The 25,234-nt window shown below is 43.5% G+C and overlaps 1 protein-coding gene, 2 long non-coding RNA genes and 1 pseudogene across 52 annotated transcripts in view; all 4 read right to left on the reverse strand.

Annotated features, from left to right (window-relative positions):
• Positions 1 to 25,234, reverse strand: part of PHACTR4 (phosphatase and actin regulator 4) — a 145,288-nt gene that overhangs the window by 48,939 nt on the left and 71,115 nt on the right. For 4 of the 49 annotated variants that reach the window (XM_077965900.1, XM_077965763.1, XM_077965765.1 and 1 more), the window contains exon 1: positions 24,393 to 24,685. The exons of 34 other annotated variants lie outside the window; for them this stretch is intronic. In XM_077965900.1, coding sequence (XP_077822026.1) covers positions 24,393 to 24,401 — 9 coding nt within the window. In that variant the 5' untranslated portion in view covers positions 24,402 to 24,685. Of the gene's footprint in view, positions 1 to 24,334; positions 24,713 to 25,234 lie in introns of those variants that run through there. 11 more of the 49 variants (XM_077965857.1, XM_077965719.1, XM_077965675.1 and 8 more) reach the window with 6 other exon arrangements.
• Positions 291 to 2,380, reverse strand: LOC144334742 (uncharacterized). The gene is made up of 2 exons (XR_013404928.1): positions 1,818 to 2,380; positions 291 to 1,246 (listed from the first exon to the last, which is right to left on the reverse strand). It is a non-coding gene; the product is annotated as an uncharacterized LOC144334742 (long non-coding RNA).
• Positions 4,591 to 10,577, reverse strand: LOC144334737 (uncharacterized). The gene is made up of 3 exons (XR_013404902.1): positions 10,082 to 10,577; positions 9,274 to 9,592; positions 4,591 to 5,098 (listed from the first exon to the last, which is right to left on the reverse strand). It is a non-coding gene; the product is annotated as an uncharacterized LOC144334737 (long non-coding RNA).
• Positions 7,289 to 9,050, reverse strand: LOC100427352 (dnaJ homolog subfamily C member 8-like; annotated as a pseudogene). The gene is made up of 2 exons (XR_013404865.1): positions 8,087 to 9,050; positions 7,289 to 7,762 (listed from the first exon to the last, which is right to left on the reverse strand). The product of XR_013404865.1 is annotated as a dnaJ homolog subfamily C member 8-like (transcript).

Genomic DNA, 25,234 nt, shown 5'->3' on the forward strand with positions numbered 1-25,234 from the left:
TTATTTTAGAAACAGGGTCTCACTCTGTTGCCCAGGCAGAAGCACAGTGGTGTAATCATAGCTCACTGCAGCCTAAAATTCCTGATCTCAAATGATCCTCCTGCCTCAGCCTCCTGAGTAGCCAGGACTATAGGCAAGTACCATCATGCCTGGCTAATTAGAAAGTTTTTTTTTTGTAGAGAGAGGGTCTCAAATGCCTGGTCTCAAGAAATCCTCCCTGCTTGGCCTCCCAAAGCACTGGGATTAAAGGTGTGTATCACCACACCTGGCCCCTCTTTTAAAACTAGATATTTTCTTTTTTTTTTTTTTTTGAGATGGAGTCTCGCTCTGTCGCCCAGGCTGGAGTGCAGTGGCGCAATCTTGGCTCACTGCAAGCTCCGCCTCCTGGGCTTACGCCATTCTCCTGCCTCAGCCTCCCGAGTAGCTGGGATTACAGGCGACCGCCAACTCACCCGGCTAGTTTTTTGTAGTTTTTAGTAGAGATGGGGTTTCACCGTGTTAGCCAGGATGGTCTCGATCTCCTGACCTCGTGATCCACCCGTCTCGGCCTCCCAAAGTGCTGGGATTACAGGCTTGAGCCACCGCGCCCGGCCAAAACTAGATATTTTCAAAAAAGAAAATACACAACCAACAGGATTACATTTTTAAAAGAAACAACTGGAAAATTCAATCTTTTTTTCAGTTGATTGATGGAGGTCTAGGGAAGTTTTTCAGTAAAGGTTAGATTTATACAATCGTAATTACCACAGTAAATGCAATGATGACTACTGATGCATTAGTTTGCTATACCCAGAAGACTTAGGCAAAATAGTGTCCTCATTACTAAAGGGCAAAAGATGGAAATGATAAGAGGACAGTGGCTCTTCCTAGTTGCATGTCTTATTCAAGGACATTCTGGATCTCAATTGCTTTAACACTTTACATGAAATACAATAGAATCTGATTCTCTCTCTCTCTCTCTCTAATTATTTTAGAGACAGGGTTTCGTTCTGTTGCCCAGCATGGAGTGCAGTGACACAATCACAGCTCACTGTGGCCTTCAACTCTAGGACTCAAGTAATACTCTGCCTCAGCCTCCTGAGTAGCTGAGATTACAGGCAAATACTTGAAATTATGAGAATGTCTCAGATTACAGACACTGGCTACGACATCTGGCTTCTCCTCTTTTTTAGGTAAAGACAGACCAGCCTGGAGAACATGAAGAAACCCTATCTCTTTTTTTTTTTTTTTGAGACGGAGTCTTGCTCTGTAGCCCTGGCTGGAGTGCAGTGGCCGGATCTCAGCTCACTGCAAGCTCCGCCTCCCGGGTTTACGCCATTCTCCTGCCTCAGCCTCCGGAGTAGCTGGAACTACAGGCGCCCGCCACCTCGCCCGGCTAGTTTTTTCTATTTTTAGTAGAGACGGGGTTTCACTGTGTTAGCCAGGATGGTCTCGATCTCCTGACCTCGTGATCCGCCCGTCTCGGTCTCCCAAAGTGCTGGGATTACAGGCTTGAGCCACCGCGCCCGGCCGAAACCCTCTCTCTTTAAAAAAAAAAAAAAAAAAAAAAAAAAAAAAAAAAAAAAAAAGGCCGGGTGTGGTGGCTCAAGCCTGTAATCCCAGCACTCTGGGAGGCCGAGACAGGCGGATCACGAGGTCAGGAGATCGAGACCATCCTGGCTAACACAGTGAAGCCCCATCTCTACTAAAAACTACAAAAAACTAGCCGGGCGAGGTGGCGGGTGCCTGTAGTCCCAGCTACTCGGGAGGCTGAGGCAGGACAATGGCGTAAACCTGGGAGGCGGAGCTTGCAGTGAGCTGAGATCCGGCCATGGCACTCCAGCCTGGGCGACAGAGCCAGACTCGTCTCAAAAAAAAAAAAAAATTAGTTGGGCATGGTGGTATGTGCCTGGTGCCAGCCACTTGTGAGGCTGAGGTAGGAAGATCGCTTGAGTTCAGGAGGTCCAGGCTGCATTGAGCTGTGATCGTGCCACTGCACTCCAGCCTGGGCAACAGAGCCATACTGATATAGTTTAGATATATGTCCATGCTCAAATCTCAGGTTGAATTGTAATCTTCAGTACTGGAAGTGGGGCCTGGTTGGAGGTGACTGGATCTTGGGGGTGGATTTCTCATGAATGGTTTAGCACCATCCATTTGGTGCTGCCTTAGCAATAGTGATTGAGTTCTCATGAGATCCGGTCGTTTAAAAATAAGTGGCGTCACCCTCTTTGCTCTCTTGGTCCTGGCTCTGGTCATGTGACATGCTTATTCCTGGTTGGTCCTCTGTCATGATTGTAAGTTTCCTGAGACCTCCCCAGAAGCAGGGCAGATTGCAAGCATTATGTTTCCTGTACAGCCTACAGAACCACGAGCCAAATAAAGCTCTTTTCTTTATAAGTTACCCCGTGTCAGGGATTTCTTTATAGCAATGCAAGAATGGCTTAATACAAGGACCTTGTCTCAAAAAAAAGTAGTTGATACATAAGCAGAATATGTATTAAAAAAGAAAAAAAGCCACTGAATACAAAAAACAAAGAGAGCAACATTTTCTTTGCTTGTTATGCAAATATGCTTGATTTTCATGTTTACAAAACTTTTAGAGGCTGATGTCCTTCTTTCCTCCTACCTCCTGCGTTGGGGTCGAGCCACACCTGGCCCTGACTCAGTTATCTCAAATTCACACATACATATTCATATCCTCATATTCTCCCTCTTTCCTTCCCCTCTTCTTCCTGCTCTCCAGGACAAACAGTACCTTATTTCCAAGACTCTGAAATCTGTCCAAATACTTGGAATCAGCCCAATTGCCTTTTCAAAATACAGAATCTCCAGGAGGTAGGACTTGAGAATCTGTTTGAAAATATACCTCCAGGTCAGCCTAGGGTCCTAAGGTCAGCCGGGTGTGTTAAACCCAATACCAGATTATTATCTGGAAACCTCATGGAGGTTAAAAGAGACAGAGGCAGGCATTCTTTGGCTATAGGCTGCTTCTTTTTTTTTTTTTTGAGACGGAGTCTCGCTCTGTTCCCCTGGCTGGAGTGCAATGGTGCGATCTCGGCTCACTGTAAGCTCAGCCTCCCGGGATCACGCCATTCTCTTGCCTCAGCCTCCTGAGTAGCTGGGACTACAGGTGCCCGCCACCGCGCCCGGCTAATTTTTTTTTTGTATTTTTAGTACAGACGGGGTTTCACCGTGTTAGCCAGGATGGTCTCGATCTCCTGACCTTGTGATCCGCCTGCCTCGGCCTCCCAAAGTGCTGGGATTACAGGCGTGAGCCACCACACCCGGCCTAGGCTGCTTCTTTGTTGAAGAAAAATGAACTAGAGGCCGGGCACAGTGGCTCATGCCTGTAATCCCAGCACTTTGGGAGGCCGAGGCCGGCAGACCACCTGAGATCAGGAATTTGAGACCAGCCTGGCCAACATGGTGAAACCTCGTCTCTACTAAAAGTACAAAAATTATCTGGGTGTGGTGGTACATGCCTATAATCCCAGCTACTTGGGAGGCTGAGGCAGGAGAATCGCTTGAACCCAGGAGGTGGAGGTTGCAGTGAGCAGAGCTGGTCTCAAACTGCTGGGTTCAAGTGTCCTTCCGCCTCAGTCTCCCAACGTGGTAGGATAACTGGAGTGTTTAGACCATTTATACTTAATGCTTTTCCTATGTATCTCAAATATGGTCCAAGTTACAAATAAACAACAGAAGTTTACAGTTATTGCTTTCCAAATTTATAATACATTATCTCCAATTATGTGTATTTGGAAAGTGTATTGTGCAATTGTTTGGTATGGTGTTCTAAATATGCCAATTACGTCAAGGTGGTTAATAATATACAAATCATTAAGATCCCTTCTGATTTGTTGTCTGCTTGCTCTATCAGTAACTGAGAGAGGTATGTTAACATCTCTAATTATGAAAGTGATTTCTCTTAGTTCTATTAATTTTTGCTTTATATACTTTAAGCTGTTATGAGGTATATACAAATTTAGAGTTATTATATCTTCCTTTTGAATGGACTCTTTTATCTTTGTAGGTTCAATCAATCCTCTGGCCTCAGTCTCCAGAGTAGCTGGGATTAAGTGCGTGTGCCACCACAACGGGTTAACTAAAAAATAATAATAATTTTTAGTAGAGACAAGGTCTTGCTATATTGCCCAGGCTGGTCTCAAACCCCTGAGCTCAAGGGATCCTCCCACCTTGGCCTTTCAAAGTGCTGGGATTACAGGCATGAGCAGCTGTACCCAGCTTGACAATTATCTAATTGGAGTTGTTTTTTTTTGAAACAAGATCTTGCTGTGTCACCAAGGCTGGAATGCAATGGTGTGATCTCAGCTCCTGCAGCCTCAACTTCCCAGGTTCAAGTAATTGTCTTACCTCAGCCTATTCAGTAGCTAGGACTATAGGCATGCATCACCATGCCCTGCTGATTTTTAAATTTTTTGTAGAGATGGGGTCTCATTATGTTGCCCAGGCTGGTCTCAAACTCCTGGGTTCAAGTGGTCCTTCTGCCTCCGTCTCCCAACATGGTGGGACAATTAGAGTGTTTAGGCCATTTATATTTAATGCTTTTACTGGCATAGTTGAATTTTAAGTCTATTATTTTGCTATTCATTTTCTATTTGGCTCATTTATTCAGTGCATCCTTGACTTATTACAAACTTGTTAATTTAGTACTTTTAACGCTTTTCAACAATGCAAGGATCTTTTTTTTTTTTTTTTTTTTTTTTTTTTTTTTTTTAGATGGAGTCTTGCTCTCAGTGGCACGATCCTGGCTTACTGTAACCTCTGCCTCCCAGGTTCCAGCGATTCTCCTGCCTCAGCCTCTCGAGTAGCTGGGATTACAGGTGCGGGCCACTATGCACCATGCTTAGCACATTTTTGTATTTTCAGTAGAGATGGGGCTTCACTATGCAGGCCACGCTGGTCTTGAACTCCTGGCCTCGAGTGGTCCTCCTGCTTCAGTTTCCCAAAGTGCTGGGATTACAGGCATGAGCCACTGTCCCTGACCTATTTATTTATTTATTGAGACAGAGTCTCGCTCTGTGTTATTTATTTATTTATTGAGACAGGGTCTCATTCTGTCATCCAGGCTGGAGTGCAGTGGTGTGATCTCGGCTCACTGCAACCTCTGACTCCTGGGTTCAAGTGATTCTCCTGCCTCAGCCTCCTGAGTAGCTGGGATTACAGGTACGCAACACCACACCCGGCTACTTTTTTTTATTTTTAGTGGAGTCGAGGTTTCACCATGTTGGCCAGGCTGGTCTCAAACTCCTGCCCACCTCAGCCTCTCAAAGTGTTGGGATTACAGTTGTGAGCACTGTGCCTGGCCAGGCTGGGATTTAAATCTACATCTCTCTGACTTCAAAGTCTGTGATTCTTTCTACCATAATGCCTGCAGAATAAAGGTTCAGCTGAAATTTTACAAGTCTTTGCAACATCTGGTTTCCTTCACTCACAATGGTTTTCAGAATATAATTTACAAAGCTGGCATGATCTGATTTAATTCTCACCATCTAGATGGTTGGTATTCATCTCTATATAGTTTATTTTAACAATTTGATAGTCATCTCAAACATTGTTCAATGTTAAAATCTTAAAATGGTAGAAATTCTAAAATTAGGTTTCTTTTAAAATTTTGTTTTGAGACAGGGTCTGACTCTGTCATCCAGGCTGGAGTGCAGTGGTGCGATCATGGCTCACTATAGCTTCGACCTCCTGGGCTTAAGCCATTCCCCCACCTCATCCTCCCAAGTAGCTGGGACCACAGGTGCATACTACCACATGCAGCTAATTTTTAAATTTTTTGTGGAGGTGGGTTATCAGTATTTTACCCACAATTGTCTCTCAAACTCCTAGGCTCAAGTGATCCTCCCGCCTCGGCCTCCCAAAGTGCTGGGATTACAGGCATGAGCCACTGCGCCTGACCTCTTTTTTTTTTTCCCCAGACAGGCTCTCTTGGCCGTCCGGCCTAGAGGAGGGCAGTGGCACAATCACTGCTCACTGTAGCCTTGATGTCCTAGGCTCAAGTCATCCTTCTGCTTCAGCTTCCCAAGTAGCTGGGACTAATGCCATGCACCACGTGTGGCTAATTTTTATTTTTTGCAGAGATGGAGTCTCACTTTGTTGCCCAGACTAGTGTCAAAGTTCTGGACTCATGTGATCCTTCTGCCCAAAGTACTGGAATTACAGGTGTGAGCCACCATGCCCAGCCCCAAACATTTTCTGATTTTACATTTAAAATAAAATTAACTCTTGAACAACATGGGGGTTAGCGGCACCAATCTCTTTGGAGTAGAAAACCCACATTTAACTTTTACTGCCCCAGAACTTAACCACTAATAACCTACTTTAGGCTAGAAGCCTTATTGATAGCAAAAATGGTCATTTAACACGTATTTGGTATGTTATAGGTATATACTATATTTTTGGGGGGGTTATAAAAACTTATTATAAAGAATGTTACCACTAACAAATGCAGACAGGCTAGGACACCATGGTACTGGGTGGAGGACAGCTAGCTCTTTGGAAAGTGAAAGGTTTGGGTGGCGTGGGCCTCATGCCACGCTGATTGGTCAGTGGATGCCCCTGTGCCAAACACATGCCGAACACCACAGGGCATCAGGACATCAGATGCCTGCTCTGTGTGCCCACAAGTGTTCCTTGTTTAATCTGGGCCTTCGAAGGGAGCACACCCAGAAGCAAGCAACTGAAGCCAAGGGGCTTCCTAAGGTGCACCAGGCTTGTCTCTGAAGTCACAGCAACACCATTTTAAGCAGTATGTTTAATGGATGATTTCCACAAACTATCTATGAAATTTCTAACCATCACAATTCAGTGAAGTACAAAACACTGAGTTACAGGCTGTGGGAAGAGAAGGCAGCACCAATGGTAGCACCTTCCAATCCTGGTTGTTCTAGGGGCAGGGAGAGGGGACGGTCTTTTCTTTAACCAAGCCCTTCATTTCAATGTACAAAAGAATTGCTCTGATCAATATTAAATTGTATTGACAACAAAATGAGGCCAGGCACGGTGGCTCACTCCTGGAATCCCAGCACTTTGGGAGGCCGAGGCGGGTGGATCACAATGTCAGAAGATCATCCTGGCTAACATGGTGAAACTCCGTCTCTACTAAAAATACAAAAAATCAGCCGGGCGTGGTGGCGGGTGCCTGTAGTCCCAGCTACTCAGGAGGCTGAAGCAGGAGAATAGCATGAACCCAGGAGGTGGAGCTTGCAGTGAGCCGCGATAGCGCCACTGTACTCCAGCCTGGGTGACAGAGCGAGACTCCATCTCAAAAATAAAACCACAAACAACCACACACACACCAAAATGGACTAAAAAGCAAATACTACTCTATGTTGGGGTGGAAGTGGGAGGAAAGACTGAGTCCTTCAAAGCAGGAAGGGAGATAGCAGGGGGAAGGTTCTGTGCCTGTGACCTGGGTGGTCACTCACGCTGCTTCATTTTTACTTTCAGTGGTCTCAGGAAGGTCTGATTTTTCTTCTCTTTCTTCCTCTTTGTATTGGCTTGGAAGTTTCGCCGGCTGTCCACACGACCATCTCCACTTTCCTCAAAGTTTTTCTGCCACTCTCTTTCTTGTTTGGCTTCTTCTTGAGCTTCAATCTCTTCTTCCCCTTGTCATTTCCTTTCATGCATCTCTTTGGCTTCTCTTTCCTTTCAATTTCTAGCTCAGCAAAGAGTTTGTTTACATACAGCTTGTTTGAACAGTTCAAGATCATCCTCCTCTACAAATGCAGGTTTTCCTTCCTTTTTGTTTTTTTCACTCTTTCAGTGTGTTCCATGTATTCTTTTTTATTTTTAGTTTTTTGAGACAGAGTTTTGCCCTTGTTGCCCAGGCTGGAGTGCAATGGCGTGATCTCGGCTCATGAAACCTCTGCCTCCTGAATTCAAGTGATTCTCCTGCCTCAGCCTCCCAAGTAGCCAAGTAGCTGGGATTACAGGCGCCTGCCACCACACCTGGATAATTTTTGTATTTTTAGTAGAGACGGGGTTTCACCATGTTGGCCAGGCTGGTCTCGAACTCCTGACCTCAGGTGATCTGCCCACCTCGACCTCCCAAAGTGCTGAGATTACAGGCGTGTGCCACTGTGCCCGGTCGTGTTCCACGTATTCCTTTTCTGCCTAAATTACATCCAGGGCCCTCTTCTTTTGGTCCTGATCCAGTAGCAACTTGTAAGCTTTGTCCATAGCTTCAAAAGCCTTTTGTGCTTTGTCAGCATCATGATTTTTGTCAGGACATACCAATGTGGATAACTGCCGAAACCTCTTTTTTTTAATTTCTTCATCTGTAACTTCTGAAGAACCTCAAATGGGTTCAAACTAAAGTAAGAGGAACCAGGACAGGTCCGTCTTTCAATCTGATTTTTGGATGTTGGAACTAAGTCTCTCTTCTCTATTTGTGTCACCTCACTGTAGAAGGTCAGAAATATGTCCTCTGTGCTGCCTCCGCTGCCCAAAGTCCTGCTCTCTCCTGATGCCGCCATTTCCCGGGCCCAGCCACCACCTATGTACTATATACTTAAAAAAATGGCAGGCAACTGCAGCTATAGACCTCAATCTATGGTACACATCAAGCAATTCAACTTTTCCTATTTTTTTTCTTTTTCTCATTTTCAACTTTTTCTTATAATGTCATGACTCTTCTCTGCTTTTTAAGAGCAATTCCAGTATCACTAGTGGCACGTGGTAGAGGTCCCATGGTGTTATTCAAGATTTATGATATTGCACTAAGCTATGAAAAACTGCTCACTAGGCCGGGCGCGGTGGCTCAAGCCTGTAATCCCAGCACTTTGGGAGGTCGAGACGGGTGGATCACAAGGTCAGGAGATCGAGACCATCCTGGCTAACATGGTGAAACTCCGTCTCTACTAAAAAATAACAAAAAACTAGCCGGGCGATGTGGCGGACGCCTGTAGTCCCAGCTACTCGGGAGGCTGAGGCAGGAGAATGGCGTGAACCCGGGAGGCGGAGCTTGCAGTGAGCTGAGATCCGGCCACTGCACTCCAGCCTGGGCGACAGAGCAAGACTCCGTCTCAAAAAAAAAAAAAAAGAAAAACTGCTCACTAGAAGATTAGCATCATACAGCATTTTAAGTGGATACTGGCAATACTTGAGCTCACTTCAATAGTAATAGGAGGTAACTATGAAATTACAGCAGTACAGTATATGCTATAGTTAATTTAATTCATTTTTATTTTTATTTATTTATTTTTCTGAGACAAAGTTTCGCTCTTGTTACCCAGGCTGGAGTACAATGGCATGATCTCAGCTCACTGCAACTTCTGCCTCCTGGGTTCAAGCAATTCTCTTGCTCAGCCTCCCAAGTAGCCGGGATTACAGGTGTGCACCACCACACCTAGCTAATTTTTGTATTTTTAGTAGAGACGGGGTTTTGCCATGTTGGCTAGGCTGGTCTTGAACTCCTGACCTCAGGTGATCTACCTGCCTTGGTCTCCCAAAGTGCTGGGATTACAGGTGTGAGCCACTGTGCCTGGCTTTATTTTTATTTTTATTATTTATTTGTATTTTTTATTTTTGGAGATGGAATCTCACTGTCTCCCAGGTTGGAGTGCAGTGGTGCGATCTCAGCTCACTGCAACCTCCGCCTTCCAGGTTCAAGTGATTCTCCTGCCTTAGCCTCCTAAGTAGCTGGGACTACAGGCGTGCACCACCATGCCCAGCTAATTTTAGTAGAGATGAGGTTTCGACATGTTGACCAGGCTGGTCTTGAACTCCTGATCTCAAGTGATCCACCCACCTTGGCCTCCCAGAGTGCTGGGATTACAGGCATGAGCCACCATGCCCAGCCTCTTTTTAAAAATTGTTGAGGCCGGGCGCGGTGGCTCAAGCCTGTAATCCCAGCACTTTGGGAGGCCGAGACGGGCAGATCACGAGGTCAGGAGATCGAGACCATCCTGGCTAACAAGGTGAAACCCCATCTCAACTAAAAAATACAAAAAAAAAAAAATAACTAGCCGGGCGAGGTGGCGGGCGCCTGTAGTCCCAGCTACTCGGGAGGCTGAGGCAGGAGAATGGTGTAAACCCGGGAGGCGGAGCTTGCAGTGAGCTGAGATCCGGCCACTGCATCCCAGCCTGGGCGACAGAGCGAGACTCCCTCTCAAAAAAAAAAAAAATAATAAAAAAAAAAAAAAAAAAAAAAAAAAAATTGTTGAGACAGCATCTCACTCTTGCCCAGGCTAGAGTGCAGTGGCAGGATGAGAGCTCACTGCAGCCTCCAACTCCTGGGGACATCAAGCGATTCTCCCACCTCAGCTGTCTGAGTAGCTGAGACAACAGGCATGCGCCACCACGGCTGGCTAACTTTTAAATTTTTTCTAGAGATAGGGTCTCACTATGTTGCCCGGGTTGACCTTGAACTCCTGGCCTCAAGTAATCCTCTTGCCTCAGATTCCCAAAGTGCTGGAATTACAGGCAAAAGCCACCACATCTGGCCTGTCTGTGAGTTTTTTTCAAATCGTTGTAAATCTCCAAACAATTTGTCAGTACATTTATTGAAAAACATCCACACATAAGAACCTACACAGTTGAAACCTGTGAACTGTAATCTGGATTCTAAGAGTTCTTAAGTATATTCTCCTAGTTTGCCACGAGTAAAATATTGTGCTAAAGGAGCTAGAAACCAAATTTAATGAAGATCTAAATATGCCAGGTAAAAGTGTTTTAGCTGCAAAATGAAGAGTTTTGAAGAATGCATAAATTTGCCAGGCATGGTGGCTCATGCTTTTAATCCTAGCACTCTGGGAGGTCAAGGTCGTGGGGATCACTTGAGCCCAGGAGTTTGAGATCAGCCTGAGCAACATAGGGAGACCCTGTCTCTACAAAAAAAAAAAAAAAAAAAAAAAAAAAATTAGCCAGGTGTTGTGCTTGCCTATAGTCTTAGCCACTTGGGAGGCTGGGGCAGGAGGATCCTTTGATCTCAGGAGATTGAGTCTATAGTGAGCTGTGATCGTGCCACTGCACTCCAGCCTGGGCAACAAGTGAGACCCTGTCTCAAAAAAAAAAAAAATTAATGCATAAGTCCTTCATAGCAGTGGCTGACTAGATCTAATTAAGCCATTTATCTCTAAAACTGCTACAATAACACTGGACAGGGCACAGTGATATGCACCTGTTGTCCCAGTTACTCAGGAGGCTGAGGCAGGAGGATTGCTTGAGTCTAGGAGTTGAGGCTGTATTGTGTTATGTATAATTGCACCTGTGAATAGCCACTGCACTCCAGCCTGGGCAACACAGCAATACCCTTTATCTAAAAATAAATAAATAAAAAACAAAAACAAAAAAAAACCCTGCTACAATAGTCCAAGCTTCAAGCTTCTCAGTATGAATTTCTGTTTAACAAGAAGATTCAATTGCAATGTTTAGAAACTGTAACAGAAACAAAGAGAAACTGACAGATGAATACATTACAGAACAAAGAGCAGGCCGGGCGCAGTGGCTCACGCCTGTAATCCTAGCACATTGGAAGGCCAGGTGGGTGGACTGCTTAAACCCAGGAGGTCAAGACCAGCCTGGGCAACATACTGAGACGTCATCTCTACAAAAATGCAAAAATTAGGTTGGGTGTGGTGGCTTGTGCCTATAATCCCAGCACTTTGGGAGGCTGAGGTGGGTGGATCACTTCAGGTCAGGAGTTTGAGACCAGAATGGCCAACATGAAACCCTGTTTCGACTAAAACAAAACACAAAAAACAAAAAAACAAAATTAGCTGGGTGTGGTGGCACGTGCCTGTAGTTCCAGCTACTCAGGAGGCTGAGGCACGAGAATCTCTTGAACCCGGGAGGCAGAGGTTGCAGTGAGCTGAGACCACTCCACTGCACTCCAGCATGGGCCACAGAGCAAGACTCCCTCTCAAAAACAAAACAAAACAAAACAAAAACCACACAGACACAACAATTGGCTGGGCGTGGTGGCATGCACCTGCAGTCCCAGCTACTTGGTAGACTAAGGTGAGGGAACTCCTTAATTAAGCTCAGGTGGTTGAGGCTGCAGTGAGCTGTGATCGTGCCACTGTACTACAACCTGGGTGACAGAGGGAGACCCTGCCTCAAAAAACAAACAAACAAAAAAACAAAAACTATACTCAGGTATCCAGAAATCATCACTATTTTTTAAAAAATGATATAAGTACACCCAAATTTGTTCTATACTAATAAAGGACTAAGAAAAATGAGCCTGAAACTGTTCATATGCCAATTTTGCATATAAATCTTTGTTCTCAGCGTCTCTGATTTTATAAAATGCTCCCTCTAATTTCCAATTTGACAGAGAAAATATAGGCAGGCAGTCACATTTGGATATCCTGTTGTTTCTGTTTAAACTAGTTACGGCATTTTAAATGGCCTATGGCCCCATTCTGTTTTCTATGAGTGAAAAAAAAAAAAAATTTCCCTTTGTTTGCCAGATATCAGGGTGTAGGATGCTGGGTATAGTTTTATAATTGTGTGTTCCAAAGAAAACACCTTTTCTTTGAGTCATGTAGCTACAGGCCATTAGGAAAGCACGTCACAGAGTTGACAGTCTTGGTGTTTTCTGGAGGGGGCGGAGGCTGGGAGTGGAAGATAACTAACCAAATTACAGTTGGAGTTTCCTGTTTGAGTAGTACCCTGAAACCAGGCCTGGTATTTAAACTACTTACTCCCTTATTCAAGTTGTAGCACCCCACATATCATAGGCTTGTTTCTTATATCATGAACTATGCAGAGTTCTAGTAGTTTCTTCAACCACCATATTTTTCCTAGTCAATATTTAATTGAAGTTTTTAAGTGCAAGTGTAGTTGGTTCATACAAATTTCAGGGGCGATTTTTTTTTTTTTTTTTTTGAGAGACAGTGTTACTCTGTAACGCTGGCTGGAGGGCAATGGCATGATCTCAGCTCACTGCAACCCCTGCCTCCTGGGTTCAAGGGATTCTCCTGTCTCAGCCTCCCAAGTAGCTGAAATTACAGATGCCCGCCACCATACCCGGCTAACTTTTGTATTTTTAGTAGAGACGGGGTTTCACCATGTTGGCCAGGCTGGGCTCCAACTCCTGACCTCAGGGATCTACCCACCTTGGCCTCCCAAAGTGCTGGGATTACAGGAGTGAGCCACAGCGCCTGGCCACTGGCTGTGATTTTTAAATAAATGTATGATATTTATAAAAACCACTTAGCACCTTTCATCTTCAGATAAAATATTCATTAACTATTTACTATAGATGCATATTATACCTGTATAACTTGATGGAGATATAAAACAGGATTAAACGATATGACCTAGGTCAAAGATAATGTTAATTTTAGAATTAGATTTACAACCAATTCTTTATTTTATTATACATATATATATATTTTTTGGATATGGGGTTATGTTACCCAGGCTAGAGTGCAGTGGCTATTAAGGGGCGCGATCATGGTGCACTGCAGCCTCAAACTCCTGGTCTCAAGTAATCCTGCTGCTTCAGCCTCTCAAATCACTGGGGCTCTAGGGGTGCACCACACCCGGCACAGCCAGTTTTTTTTTTTTTGTTATTGTTTTGTTTTGAGACACTGTCTCACTGTTTCACTCAGCTTGGAGTACAATGGCATGATCATAACTCACTGTAACCTTGAACTCCTGGGCTCAAGCAATCTTCCCGCCTCAGCTTCTGAGAAGCTAGAACTACAGGCGCATACCACCTCACCTGGCTAATTTTCTGAGTAGAGATCAGGTTTCGCTATATTGCCCAGGCTGGTCTCGAACTCCTGGCCTCAAGCAATCCTCCTGCCTCAGTCCCCCAAAGTGTGTGAGCTACCATGCCTTACCTCTTAATCATCCACGTTGATGGCAAGATAAGGCACAGGCAACGGGAATCCACAGAAAACAGTTTTCAGCATAGCCTCACTTTCCTCCCACTTTATTTGACTTAGTAATAAGTAACAAAAGTTATTGGATCTGTATGAATTCTATCTTTATGTTTTATACCTTATCAGGTTTTCTTTTCTTTTCTTTTTTTTTTTTTTTTGGTGTCTCACTCTGTCGCCCGGGCTAGAGTGCAGTGGCGCGATCTCGGCTCACGGCAAGCTCCGCCTCCCGGGTTCACGCCATTCTCCTGCCTCAGCCTCCCGAGTAGCTGGGACTACAGGAGTCCGCCACCACGCCCGGCTAATTTTTTTGTATTTTTAGTAGAAACGGGGTTTCACTGTGTTAGTCAGGATGGTCTCGATCTCTTGACCTCGTGATCTGCCCGCCTCGTTCTCCCAAAGTGCTGGGATTACAGGCGTGAGCCACCACGCCCGGCCAATGTATGATTTTATTCCAAGGTATATATACACTTCACTATGAAGAAGTACCAAGTATCTTCATAATATAATGGTTTAGTCTATTTTTAAGCCCACCTAGCTGGAAACAGATTTGCTATAAACAACCTTTCCACAGTATCAGAACATTGTAAATGTAGAACATTCATTTATGGTATTTACACTACTGAACTTATTTTTGCCTTCTAAAAGAGGATTATTATTGGCTTTAAAGAACTGTTTCAGAAAACTTCGGCAAAATTACAGAAAGTAAACCTGCCACTAATGAACAAAGCAGGCTTTGTCTAGAGAAGGCCCACAACTTCCTGTGGAAATACTGCATAGCTCTGACCTTTGGGAATCAGAAAGAATTGGGCAAAGCAGTCAGGAGAAGATAGGTGGAAGGTCTCTCTCTCTGAACTTGCAGGTACAGTTATGTCTGAGATTCTACCTCTGGAAAAACACAGATTTCTGCCCATGATTGTATCAAGTAGTGATGTTGCTTTACCACTGGCAACTTAATGTGCACATTGCTCTGATAAAAAAATTCCAGGTTAAGGGTATGTTTTTATAGTGAAGGGCCAGAATATAAGCTATTCACTCATGGGAAAAAACCTTCAAACTTTCCAAAGTTTACTTGCAAGTAGAAAGAGGAAATACATAACTGGGCATGGTGGTGGGCGCCTGTAATGCCAGCTACTTGGGAGGCTGAGGCAGGAGAATCGCCTGAATCCAGGAGGCAGAGGATGTAGTAAGCCAAGATCGTGCCACTGCACTCCAGCCTGGGCGACAGAGTGAGACTGTCTCAAAAAAAAAAAAAAAAAAAAAAAAAAAGAAAGAGGAAATACACATGTATGTTGTGATAATAGGTCTATTAGTCCATTCTTGCATTACTATAAAGAATTACCTGGCCGGGCGCGGTGGCTCAAGCCTGTAATCCCAGCACTTTGGGAGGCCGAGGCGGGCGGATCACAAGGCCAGGAGATCGAGACCACAGTGAAACCCCGTCTCTACTAAAAATACAAAAAATTAGCCGGGCGCGGTGGCGGGCGCCTGTAGTCCCAGCTACTCAGGAGGCTGAGGCAGGAGAATGGCGGGAACCCGGGAGGCGGAGCTTGCAGTGAGCCGAGATTGCGCCACTGCACTCCAGCCTGGGCAACAGCGTGAGACTCCGTCTCAAAAAAAAAAAAAAAAAAAAAAAAAAAAAGAATTACCTGAGGCCGGGTACAGTGGCTCACACCTGTAATCCCAGCACTCTGGGAGGCCGAGGCAGGAGGATCATCTGAGGTCAGGAGTTTGAGACCAGCCTGGCCAATATGGCGAAACCCCGTCTCTACTAAAAATATAAAAATTTGGCCGGGTGCGGTGGCTCACGCTTGTAATCCCAGCACTTTGGGAGGCTGAGGTGGGTGGATCACGAGGTCAGGAGATCGAGACCATCCTGGCTAACACAGTGAAACCCCGTCTCTACTAAAAATACAAAAAAAATTAGCCGGGCGTGGTGGCAGTCACCTGTAGTCCCAGCTACTTGGGAGACTGAGGCAGGAGAATGAGGCAGGAGAATGGCGTGAACCCGGGAGGCGGAGCTTGCAGTGAGCCGAGATTGCACCACTGCACTCCAGTCTGGGCCACAGAGCGAGACTCTGTCTCAAAAAAAAAAAATTAGCCAGGCATGGTGGTGCGTGCCTGTAGTCCCAGCTACGAGGCTGAAGTAAAAGAATCACTTGAACCCAGGAGGCAGAGATTGCAGTGAGCTGAGATCATGCCACTGGACTCCAGCCTGGGCAACAGAGTGAGACTCTAAATAAATAAATAAATAATTAAAAAGAAATACCTGAGACTGGGTAATTTATAAAGAAAAGAGGTTTTACTGGCTCATGGTTCTGCAGTCTGTATAGGAAGAATGATGCTAGTATCTGCCTGGCTTCAGGGGAAGCTGCAGAAACTTACCATCATGCTGGAAGATGAAGGGGGAGTAGACATGTCACATGGCCCAGAACAGGAGCAAGAGAGCAAGGGTGCAGGTGCCACACACACTTTTTTTTTTTGAGATGGAGCCTCACTCTGTTGCACAGGCTGGAGTGCAGTGGTGGTCTTGGCTCATCACAACCTTTGCCTCCAGGGTTCAACGGATTCTCCTGCCTCAGCCTCCCAAGTAGCTGGGACTACAGGCACGTGCCACCATGCCCAGCTAATTTTTGTATTTTTAGTAGAGACAGGGCTTCACCATGTTGGCCAGGCTGGTCTTGAACTCTCGACCTCGTGATCCGCCTGCCTCAGCCTCCCAAAGTGCTGGGATTACTGGCATGAGCCACCGCGCCCAGCCTCCACACACTTTTAAATGACCAGATCTCATGAGAACTTACTATCCTGAATACAGTACTAAGCGGATGGTGTTAAACCATTCATGAGAAATCCACCCCATGATCCAATCACCTCCCACCAGGTCCCACTTTCAACATTGGGAATTACAATTCAACATGAGACTTGGTTGGGGACCTAGAGCCAAACCTTATCAATAGTGTATTTAGAAAATCCCCTGGAGCAGAGAGAGGGATCAAAAATTTTTGGTTGGTATTCCAAATTTGATAATAACAGAGAATCCTTTAAGGAGTTTATGACAGACCCCTATATTGCCACCTCCTCCTGAACACTGGATTACATGAGAAAAGTAAGCCTGTTTCTTCTTAAAAGGAAGCATTTACTGTTAGATAAACAGCAGACAGGTATGAGAAATGTCTTTTTAATTCTGATAACCAAATACTACTAAGACTTTTTCTACAAAATCCCATGAAGTACTTTATTTTAAATTAACCTATCTATTATTTACTCCTGTTTTATTGTTGTTATGTAGCTATGTTAAATTTTATTCATCCAGCAATCTCCTTAGGATTTTGCCTCTAAGTGATAATGTATTTCTTTTCCTTTCTTTTTTTTCAGACATAGTCTTGCTCTGTTGCCCAGCCTGCAGACATGATCATGGCTCACTGCAACCTCAACCTCCTGGGCTCAAGTGATCCTCCCATCCCAGCCTCTTGAAGATCTGGGACTATAGGTGTGCACCACCACGACTGGCTAATTTTTACATTTTTTTGTAGAGATGGGGGATGATATATTTCCAAATCACATTCCCAAAAACTACTTCCATTATCATAAGGGTGAGAACCCCATAACTCCAAATTTCAGAGAAAATAAATCAAATGGTGATAGAAAAGGAATGTAGGAAAGAGAATATACAGTATCTTTTATAGCAATGTATTATTACACAAAAGAAAAGTGGGGGGAAAAGTTAATTAGTGAATTAGGGTAAATGAAGGGGCAAAAAGGAAAAAAAAAAAAGAGAGGTAAAATGGAAAGACAGAGGAGGAAAGTTCCAAACCAAATGGTTGGAAAGAATTTATTAAAAATCTTTGGTCCTTCTAATTAAAATTAGGAAGGGCTGGGTACAGTGACTCATGCTTGTAATCCTAGCACTTTGGGAGGCCGAAGTGGGAGGATCGTGTGAGCCCAGGAGTTCAAGACCAGCCTGGGCACATAGCGAGACTGTCTTAAAAAAGAATAATTAAATATGGCTGGGCAAGGTGGCTCACGCCTGCAATCCCTGCGCTTCAGAGGGCCGAGGCAGGTGGATCACGAGGTCAGGAGTTCAAGACCAGCCTGGTCAAGATGGTGAAACCCTGTCTCTACTAAAAATACAAAAACTGGCTGGGTGTGCTGGCAGGCACCTGTAATCCCAGCTACTCAGGAGGCTGAGGCAGAGAACTGCTTGAACCCGGGAGGCGGAGGTTGCAGTGAGCCGAAATTGTGCCACTGCACTCTGCTTGGGCAACAGAGCGAGACTCTGCCTCGAAGAAATTAAATAAATAAATAAACAATTAAATAATATAAAAATGGCAAAGACCAAATGATCTGAAGAGACATTTCTCAAAAGAAGACATAAAAATGGCCAAACAGGCCAAGGGCTGTGGCTTACGCCTGTAATCCCAGTACTTTGGGAGGCTGAGGCGGGCGGATCACAAGGTCAGGAGATCAAGACCATCCTGGCAACATGGTGAAACCCCGTTTCTATTAAAAATACAAAAATTAGCTGGGCATGGTGACACGTGCCTGTAATCCCAGCTACTTGGGAGCCTGGGGCAGGAGAATAGCTTGAACCAGGGAGTTGGAGGTTGCAGTGAGCTGAGACTGCTCGCACCACTGCACTCCGGCCTGGCGACAGAGTGAGAGAGACTCTGTTTCAAAAAAAAAAAAAAAGGCCAAATATATTTTTTAAATGCTGAACATAACTAATCATCAGGTGAATGCAAATCAAAACCACAGTGAGGTATCAGCTCACCCCAGTTAGGAGGCTATTATCAAAAAGACAAAAAGTAGCCAGTGCTGGTGAGGGTGCAGAGTAAAGGGAACGCTATACACTGTCGGTGGGAATGTAAACTAGTACAGCCACTATGGGGAACAGTATGGAGGGTCCTCAAAAAAAACTACAGATAGAACTACCGTATGATCCAGCAATACCATTACTGAGAATACATCCAAAGGAAAGGAAATCATTATACTGAAGAGATATCTGCACTTCCATGTTTACAACAACAGCCAAGATATGGAATCAACCTAGGTGTTCAACAACAGATGAATGGATAAAGAAAATGTGGTATACATAAAAAATGGAATACCATTTAGCCACAAAAAAGAATGAGCCAGGTATACTAGCTCACAACTGTAATCCCAGCACTTTGGGAGGCTGAGGCAGGAAGATCACTTGATTCCAGGTCCAGGAATTTGAGACCAGTCAGGGCAACAGAGTGAGACCTGGTCTCTTCAAAAACCAAAAAAACTAGCCAGGTGTGGTGGCATGTGCCTATAGTTCCAGCTACTTGAGAGGCTGAGGTGGGAGGATCGCTTGAACCTAGGAGGCTGAAGCTGCAGTAAGCTGTGATTGTGTCACTGTACTCCAGCCTGGGTGACAGAGTGGGACCCTGTCTCAAGAAAAAAAAAAAAAAAGAATTAGCTGGGTGTGGCGGTGTGTGCCCGTAGTCTCAGCTACTCGGGAGGCTGAGGCAGGAGAATTGCTTGAACCTGGGAGGCAGAGGTTGCAGCGAGCTGAGATCATGCCACTGAACTCCAGCCTGGGCAACAGAGTGAGACTTGCCTAAAAAAAAAAAGGAAAAGAAAAAGAAAAAAAGAAAGAGAGAGAGGGAGGGAGGGAGGGAGGGAGGGGGGAGGGAAGGAAGGAAGGAAGGAAGGAAGGGAGGGAGGGAGGGAGGGAGGGAGGGAGGGAGGAATCCTGTCATTCTCAGCAACATGGATGGAACTAAGGACATTATTTTAAGTGAAATAAGCTAGGAACAGGAAGTTAAACACCACATGTTCTCACTCATACACAGAAGCTAAAAAAAAGTTGATCTCATAGGAGTAAAAAGTACAATAGAGGCTACTAGAGGCTGGGAGAGATAACAGGAAGGGAAGGATAGGAAAAGATTTGTTAAAGAATACAAAATTATAGCTAGATAGGAGAAAAAAGTTCTAGTGTTCTATACCACTTCAGGACGACTATAGTTAACAATAATATATAGTTTCAAACAGCTGAGGAGTATTTCAACCTTCCCAATACAAATAAATAATACATATTGGAGATGATGAATATGCTAATTACCCTAATCTAATCACATCGTACATATTGAAATATCCATTATGTATCCCATCAACAGGTACAATTATTTTCAATTAAAAAAAAAATAAATTGGCCAGGGCAGTGGCTCACAACTGTAATCCCAGCAATTTGGGAAGCCAAGGCAGGCAGATCACTTGAGGTCAGGAGTTTGAGAGCAACCTGGCCAACATGGTGAAACCCCATCTCTACTAAAAATACAAAAATTAGCCAGCCTTAGTGGTGGGCACCTGTAGTCCCAGCTACTCGGGAGGATGAGACAGGAGAGTCACTTGAACCTGGGAAGCAAAGGTTGCAGTGAGCCGAGATCACGCCACTGCACTCCAGCCTGGGTGACAGAGTGAGACTTCATCTCGAAAATAAGTAAATAAATAAATATACAATCAAACAAACAAAACCTTTTTTTTTTTTTTTTTGAGACAGAGTCTGGCTCTGTCACCAGGCTGGAGTGCGGTGGCGCGATCTTGGCTCACTGCAACCTCTGCCTCCCTGGTTCAAGCGATTCTCTTGCCTCAGCCTCCCGAGTAGCTGGGACTACAGGCACGCACCAGCGTGCCCAGCTAATGTTTGTATTTTTAGTAGAGACAGGGTTTCACCGTGTTAGCCAGGATGTTCTCAATCTCCTGACCTCATGATCCTCCCACCTGGGCCTCCCAAAGTGCTGGGATTACAGGCTTCGTGAACCACCACACCCGGCCAAAAAGAAAAAAAAACGTTTAAAAATAAAAAATCTATTGAAAAAATTCTTTGGTCTTGTGCCTAATTTAAGGATATGTGATAATTAGCTAGTTGTTTTAATACGACACATAGTAAAGAATTTTGGTAAGCAAAAAACAGTTTTTATGTTCATTAAGAACTACCAAGTAGGATTTGAAAGTTTGTGTTTCTTTTTCTCGAGACAGTGTCTCCCTGACACCCAGGCTGGAGTACAGAGGGGCAATCATGAGTCACTGCAGCCTCAACCTACCAGGCTCAAGCAATCCTCCCACCTAGCTTCCCAAGTAGCTGGGACTACAGATGAGTACCACCACAATGGCTAAAGTTTTATTTTTGTAGAAGCGGTGTCTCCCTACGTTGCGCAGGCTGGTACCAAACTCCTGGACTCAAGTGATCCTCCTGCGACAGCCTCCGAAAGTGCTGGGATTATAGGCATGAACTAATGTGCTCTGCCCCAACTGCAATGCTTTATCTAGATAAATCTACATGCTTCTCCTATGAACATATTTTATTTAAGGATAATTTTTTTCAATTAACTGATGAGAACATATTTCCTTGAATGGATACCACAGCACAGATTCCTAATCTACATTCAAATACTCAGTTTACCGGTTGTCAGAAAGATCCTACAGTAGAAACTCTGGTTGGATATGGTTGTAATAGCTCAAAATTTGCATATGAGTCCTCACGCAAAGATTATTTATTTGAAAGCAGACTCTTTGGTTAATAGCTCTGGGCTTCCATTACAAGTCAAGGGAATCAATTAACTTAAAAAAAGGAGTGGGATGGGCTTGGTGGCTCACACCTGTAATCCTAGCACTTTGGGAGCCCAAGATGGGAGGATCAATTGAGGCTAGAGTTGGAGACCAGCCTGGTCAACACAGTGAGACCCCATTTTTACAAAAATAAATTTTTTAAGTAAAAAAAAAAAAAAAAAAATCAAATAAAAAAAAAAGAAGTATGCCTTAATTTAAAAAAAAATATATAAATATTTTGGATACCTTTTTAATATTTTAAATTCTCAACTACAAAACAAACTTCTTGAGGGCCTAGACATGAATGGTATCTACACAGGGGCCTCTCTGTTATTCACAGTGCCTGAAAGTAATAATAAATCAATTCAATATATTCATCATGTGTTTTGCATCAGTTGACTTGTCAAACCTAGCACTGTTAATTTCAAAGCTCAAAATTAAGTGCTATATCATAGGCCTAGAAGAGTAAACAAATAATTTAGGTTTTAATTTACTTTGTACATTTATCATTCCAAATAATCTGGTAAGATTTTCCAATCAGCTACCCACATAAAGGCTTTTAAACTTAAATGAAGAAACTGTTGTTTGGTGAAAACCTTTAATGGAATTGGTATAGTTCTCAAGGTTTTCAATGTTAAACCTTCATAACCTGATCCTGATCTGCTCAAAGAGAATACATCCTGAATTATAAATAGCACAATAATGGAGTCAGTCCATGAAAATAGCTTATAGTCAACTACTTATTATCTAGGTAATAGGAAGTAAAACCCCAAAATTAAATCCAGAGGAAACATAAAAACCTTAGTTAGGCTCCTGATTTCTATTTCTTCCTCAAATGTCTTTTATTAGGGCTACTGGTAGGAATAGAATTGATGAATTTCAGCTACTTGGGAGGCTGAGGCAGGAGAATCACTTGAACCCGGGGGGTAGAGGTTGCAGTGAGCCGAGATCGCACCACTGCACTCCAGCCTGGGCGACAGAGTGAGACTCCATCTCAAAAAAAAAAAAAAAAGAATTGATGAATTTGATTCTTACTTTTTTTCAGAAGCATAAAAATACCAAACTTTACTCAGATGAACTTTTTTATACAGTATATAGATGTTAGATGGACATTCTTCTTAAATACCACCACTTACCACTAAATTGTACTTGCTTTACAATTTATTGTTTTTCAAAGCCCTTTCATTTCCATCTCATAGATAAATGCCCAGCATTGAGTCCTTACTATACTTGCTAACAAACAACTACTGTTTGGCATAGAAACCACAGGAGAATTTATGGCCCAAAAGTGAGTTATTTATCAAATATAGGAGAATGTTTAATTCTGGAAACAAAGAAGCAAAATGTCATCAGAAGGGAATGCAGAAGAGAAGGATAAGATGAGGTTTATCTTTATGTTCTAAATTTCATCTGTTAGGCTGGGTAGTGGTCCCAGATGATTCTTTATGTTTTTCTTTATACCTTTTTCTATTTATGAAACATTTCGATTTTTTTTTTTTTTTTTTTTGAGAAGGAGTCTCGCTTTGTCACCCAGGCTGGAGTGCAGTGGCCAGATCTCAGCTCACTGCAAGCTCCCCCTCCCGTGTTTACGCCATTCTCCTGCCTCAGCCTCCCGAATAGCTGGGACTACAGGTGCTCGCCACCTCGCCCGGCTAGTTTTTTGTATTTTTTTAGTAGAGATGGGGGTTTCACCGTGTTAGCCAGGATGGTCTCGATCTCCTGACCTCGTGATCCGCCCGTCTCGGCCTCCCAAAGTGCTGGGATTACAGGCTTGAGCCACCGTGCCCGGCCAACATTTCATTTTTTTAAGTGAGTTAATGAATTGATAAAGACACAGCCCTAGTGATCAAGGTAAAGTGAGTCAAGTCCTGACTTCAGTTCTGAAAATTTGTTGCTGAATGACTCACTTTGTGATCCATGTGCCTCAGTGTCAGTAACACATGAAAAATACTGCTGAAGATATTTCATCTAGGAAGTTCTCAGGTGAAAATACTACCCTTAGAAACAAAATCTCATTACATTACGAAACATTTGGGAGTGTTACCTGTGTTTCCACACTTTATGCATTTTTTAAAAGTCACCAACATTTTTTGTTTCTGAAAAAACAAAAAACACAGCCTAGGACTGAACATGTTTTCTGCTTCTCCATAAATCCAAGTGAAGGTATAAATCTTATTTAAATATTATAATGTCCAGAAATGATTCACAGGCTTTCCCTAGTTTTGTTTATATTTAATCAACCCTTTAATGAACATCCGCTTAAAACTGTTTTTCCCAATTTATGATTGTCATCCTATATAAAACCCTACAAGATTAGGAAAATGAGCTTGCAGTGACAAGTGACTACCATTGCACGTAGAAGATTTGAAATTCTGAGCTATACTCACAATCAGCTTGGTCTCTAGCTATCCCTTAGGCAGTAACATTTCAAATGTACCAACTTCAGAAAAGTTTATATCAAAGCATTGACTTAAGAGAAACGGAAACACTAGCGCAATGGAAAATGCCTGAGACTTATTAGGAAAATGTATAACCAAGTCTAAAAACTTAATTCTTAAAAGTGGTTCTGTCTATAGAAGTTAACAGTTCTATTTTCCAAGTTTTGTAAAATACTAGCAAAATATCTTTGAATTCTAAATACATTTCTGTAGCATTTATCTTTAGTAATGGCAAGAAATTAACAGACAATTCCTTAGCAATATAATATAAAAAACTTCAAAGAGATCAAGTAAAACAAAACTGTGAGTGATAAATTAATAAACTAAATTTTTTAAGGTTTTAAGTTTTAAAAAACCTAATTTTTTTAAGTTTCTCGCCATGTTCTGCATGACTTCATTCATTCTTCACAAACATAAACATTTCAAAGTTGGGATCATCAACATTCTCGTGTTTAACTTCGCATAAATACTCAAGTTCACCTGTAAATCTGCCTTGCTTCTGTCAAGATTTTCTGTTTCTCTGCCTTCTATTACTCACCAACTGCATCTGGATTTACCGGTCTGGAGACATCGGCTTGCCCCATGATTATATTGTCTGATGTATCTCACGACAACAAACTGTCCTGGACAAAAGCAAACTTTTCATAAAAGATAAATCCACATAAAGAGGGGACATGCGATCCTCTTTCAGTGTCACTGCCAAACATCAGGAAATGGCATAAGGTCAGTTCATCTGCTGAAGTTTCTGTTTCCCATACAGCCTGGGCACTTACAGTTCTTACAAAACTCTCTTCACACTGGCTCTCTTCACCCAGGAATGCCTGTCATTCCAGAATGCACACTGTGTAGAGCTGAAGTGCAGGAAGGGGAGGAGACTGCCAACCACATTCTAGCTGCTGACTGGCATAGCCCAAAAGTCCACACCCCCTGTTCCTGACTTTTGAGCTTGGCTGGAACTCTCCAGGCTCTGAGTCATAGAAGAAAGGGAGCCTGCTCAAGAGTACACCAAAGAATTTACAAATTTAATCACACAAAAACATCAGGATGGTTATGAGTAAAAGGCTAATGGGAGCAGTAATCCATTCAAAGGTGTGTTTTAGACACAGGTTTACCTCAAAAGTATCAGATTTCACTGTGTTACGGACTGAATGTTTGTGTCCCCTTACAATTTATATATGGAAATTCTGACGCCCAGTGTGATGGTATAGGAAGTGGGTTCTTTGAGAGATAATTAGGTCATTGAGGGTAAAGCCCTTGCTAATAGGATTAGTACTTTATCAAAAAGGACCCAGACAGCTCTCCCTTTCCATCATGTGAGGCTATGCAAGACGACAACTGTCTGGAAACCAGGAAGAAGGCCCTCACAGATACCCAGTCTCC

The sequence above is a fragment of the Macaca mulatta genome, chromosome 1, assembly GCF_049350105.2.
Source record: "Macaca mulatta isolate MMU2019108-1 chromosome 1, T2T-MMU8v2.0, whole genome shotgun sequence".
Taxonomy (NCBI): domain Eukaryota; kingdom Metazoa; phylum Chordata; class Mammalia; order Primates; family Cercopithecidae; genus Macaca; species Macaca mulatta.